This window comes from Chaetura pelagica, unplaced genomic scaffold, assembly GCF_000747805.2.
Source record: "Chaetura pelagica isolate M959 unplaced genomic scaffold, ChaPel_1.0 scaffold82, whole genome shotgun sequence".
Classification (NCBI taxonomy): Eukaryota; Metazoa; Chordata; class Aves; order Apodiformes; family Apodidae; genus Chaetura; species Chaetura pelagica.
The window spans coordinates 2,766,165-2,768,878 of record NW_009952990.1 but is presented as its reverse complement, the minus strand read 5'-3'; the positions used below and the strand labels follow the sequence as shown (position 1 = coordinate 2,768,878).

The 2,714-nt window shown below is 36.2% G+C and overlaps 1 protein-coding gene across 1 annotated transcript in view; it reads right to left on the bottom strand.

Annotated features, from left to right (window-relative positions):
* Positions 1–621: 621 nt before the first annotated feature.
* CXADR (coxsackie virus and adenovirus receptor) overlaps positions 622–2,714 on the bottom strand; it is a 4,544-nt gene continuing 2,451 nt past the window's right edge. The window contains exons 4-6 of the mRNA XM_009996489.1: positions 1,947–2,069; positions 1,464–1,602; positions 622–1,108 (exon numbers count right to left, since the gene is read on the bottom strand). Of these exons, the coding sequence (XP_009994791.1) occupies positions 841–1,108; positions 1,464–1,602; positions 1,947–2,069 (530 nt within the window). The 3' untranslated portion in view covers positions 622–840. The remainder of the gene's footprint in view (positions 1,109–1,463; positions 1,603–1,946; positions 2,070–2,714) is intronic.

Genomic DNA, 2,714 nt, shown 5'->3' with positions numbered 1-2,714 from the left:
TCTAAACAGGCTTTGGAAAATGCAAGGTACAATTAACTTAAGACCTGTAGAGATATACATATTAATTCTTACTGTGGCAGTAACATTCATCTATTGATTTTAAAGCTTAGACACAACTACCAACAAACCTGATAGGACTTCTTGCAGCAGATAACATAAGTCATCTGACATGACTGGAACGAGTTATTATAGAAAACTAACGTTTTAAACAGCTTGCAAGGTCTCCTGTCACATTTCCACTCACTGAAATTTTAAATTCAGAATAGATTAATTAAACTAAGTAAACCAAACAAAAAACTGGTAGCCTCTGAAATAAGAGCTCAAGAAGTGCTCCAGACATCACCAGGTTAGAGAAATGCATAAGTATGAAGGAGTCTGAAAAGATTTCAAAGTAATCCTCAGTACTGCAGCCCCCTGAAACTTCATCAGACAGTGGCCAAGATAAAGTATTTCTGTTACTCCAAAATTAAGAATAAAGTTTCAAGAACTTTGAGAAACTTCATGGTCTATACATTAAATGCTTTCGTTACTTCTCACTTGTGTCTTGCTATTACATATTCAGAACTGCACATTAGCTGACAGTGTCTCTTCAGCAACCTACCAGAGATCCAAAAACCTTCAGTGTCTGATTATTCAGGAACTGCAACTTTTTAGCAAGTAGTTCAATTGTCATATCTTATTTTTTTTTAAAATTAAAAATAAGAATTGGTGGCTTTTCAAACTAACTTGTTAATTTTCTTCAAGGAAAATTGCATGCCATTGTTTAAAATGAGGGATGGAACATGGTTGTTTAATACTTACAATGAACACTTAAAAAACAGCATATAAATGAGTAATATCTTATACTATGGACCCATCTTTGCTTTGTGCTGGAATCATCACAGGAACAGCTCCCATTCTACTTAAATTAGGTGCAGCTACCTTTGAAGGTGCAAGGGTTGGGTTTTGACCAGCAGTACGTTCAAAGTCTTCACTTGGGACTTGGCTATATGGAGTTTTGGAATATCCTTCCATGTTAGAGGGAGACATGGAACCCAGTGAAGAACGATTGCTGCCAATGTAGCTGCGGGCTGTTGAACTGCGGCTTTTTGGAGGTGGAACATCTTCTCTGAAATAAACAATGGCAGAACAAGAGTTAAGTCACTATTACTATGTAGCAGCTTACAGAACAAATCTTCAGGTTATGTCTTTCCATTCAGACACAATAGCCAAGAGAGGATCATACATTACTGTAAGTTAAAAAAATTCAAGTATTCACTGCTTTTGAAATCTTTACTGAAATCAGACACAACTGCCTACGCCATATTCAAACCACAAAAGTTCTCTGACAAGCTCTTAGTATGTTAATAAGCTTTCCAGATTAAGACAGAAGTCTCAACTGTTAAGTATCTTACTAACAGAAATACACATTTAGAAGTTAATCTTCAAACAATACTGCTCAGAAATGAGAGATATGTCATTACCTGATGTCATGATGTACTTCTTTCTCATATTTCTTCTCTCTATGTTTCTTACAGCAACAGAAGATGAGAAAACCCAGTACAAACAGACCCAGCAGAGTTCCTATAATAGCTCCAGCAATTATACCAGCTGTATTTATAGCTAGAATAGATAAATAACAATACTGTTGTCATGCTTCAAATTTATATGACCAGCTTCTTTTCTCTCATCTCAACATCAAAACCATTATGTTTCCACATGATGCAGGTTAAGAGTGTAACACTGAATCACAGAAGGTATGCTTCAGTCACATGCACTTAAAACAATAACACAAGTTACAGCTTTCTGCATGAATAGCAAGATTCTGTGAAATAGAGACCTGAAGTGGCAACCAACAAGTTACACAACAAGGTTGTTTTTTAAAAACTTTTATGAGTTCAGAGAAGCAAGATTATTCAGTTTTAATACATAAAACTCTATGTGACCATTGCACAGGGAATACTTACGAGGGGTGACATTCAGCTGAACAGAACATTCATCCGTGCCAACTCTGTTTGAGGCAACACAGTGGTATGTACCAGAGTAGTCTTGAGAGGCATTTTTCAAGAGAAGTTCCCCTGTATTTTTATCTACAAAGAACAAAATGTAAAGGTTTACTCTTTTTCTAAGTTTCATTTCATATTAAATACTACAGAATTATTAATCCAGCACATAGATGAAGTCTTAACTAAAAAATGCCATATTAAAACATACCCAATTAAAAACCAGAAGACTATCATGCTGCAAAATACTATTATTTGTAAAAGCCTTGTTAGAAATTTATTCCCCAGCATGCCTTTAATATTAAGCCTACGATTAATAGTTCTGTCAACAGAAAGGAACAATGCTTAAAGTGTCAAGTTCTCTCATACTAACACAGAACTCCAAAATACAATAGATTAACTGCATCCCAGGGGTATCTCCTGCTCTTCTTTCTGTCTAAACCGATTCTACACAACCAGCTCAGATGCTTGCAGAACCCATGTCCAACATGAGGTAGATCTAAACTAAACACTGCATTCCAATGGGTGATCAGTTCAGCCTAGCTATGCTGACAGAGTAGGGAATCAGTGAAAACAAAAAGAGTATTTCCTCAGGGCTTCCCAAGCCACTGACAGCTACCTTTGTGAGATTCTACCACAGGAGCTTAAAATAGTTTGCATACTTTAACTGCCAATAAATCAGCACTAGACTATCTCACAGGAGCAAAGCACCACACAAATACTTAGCTCCTC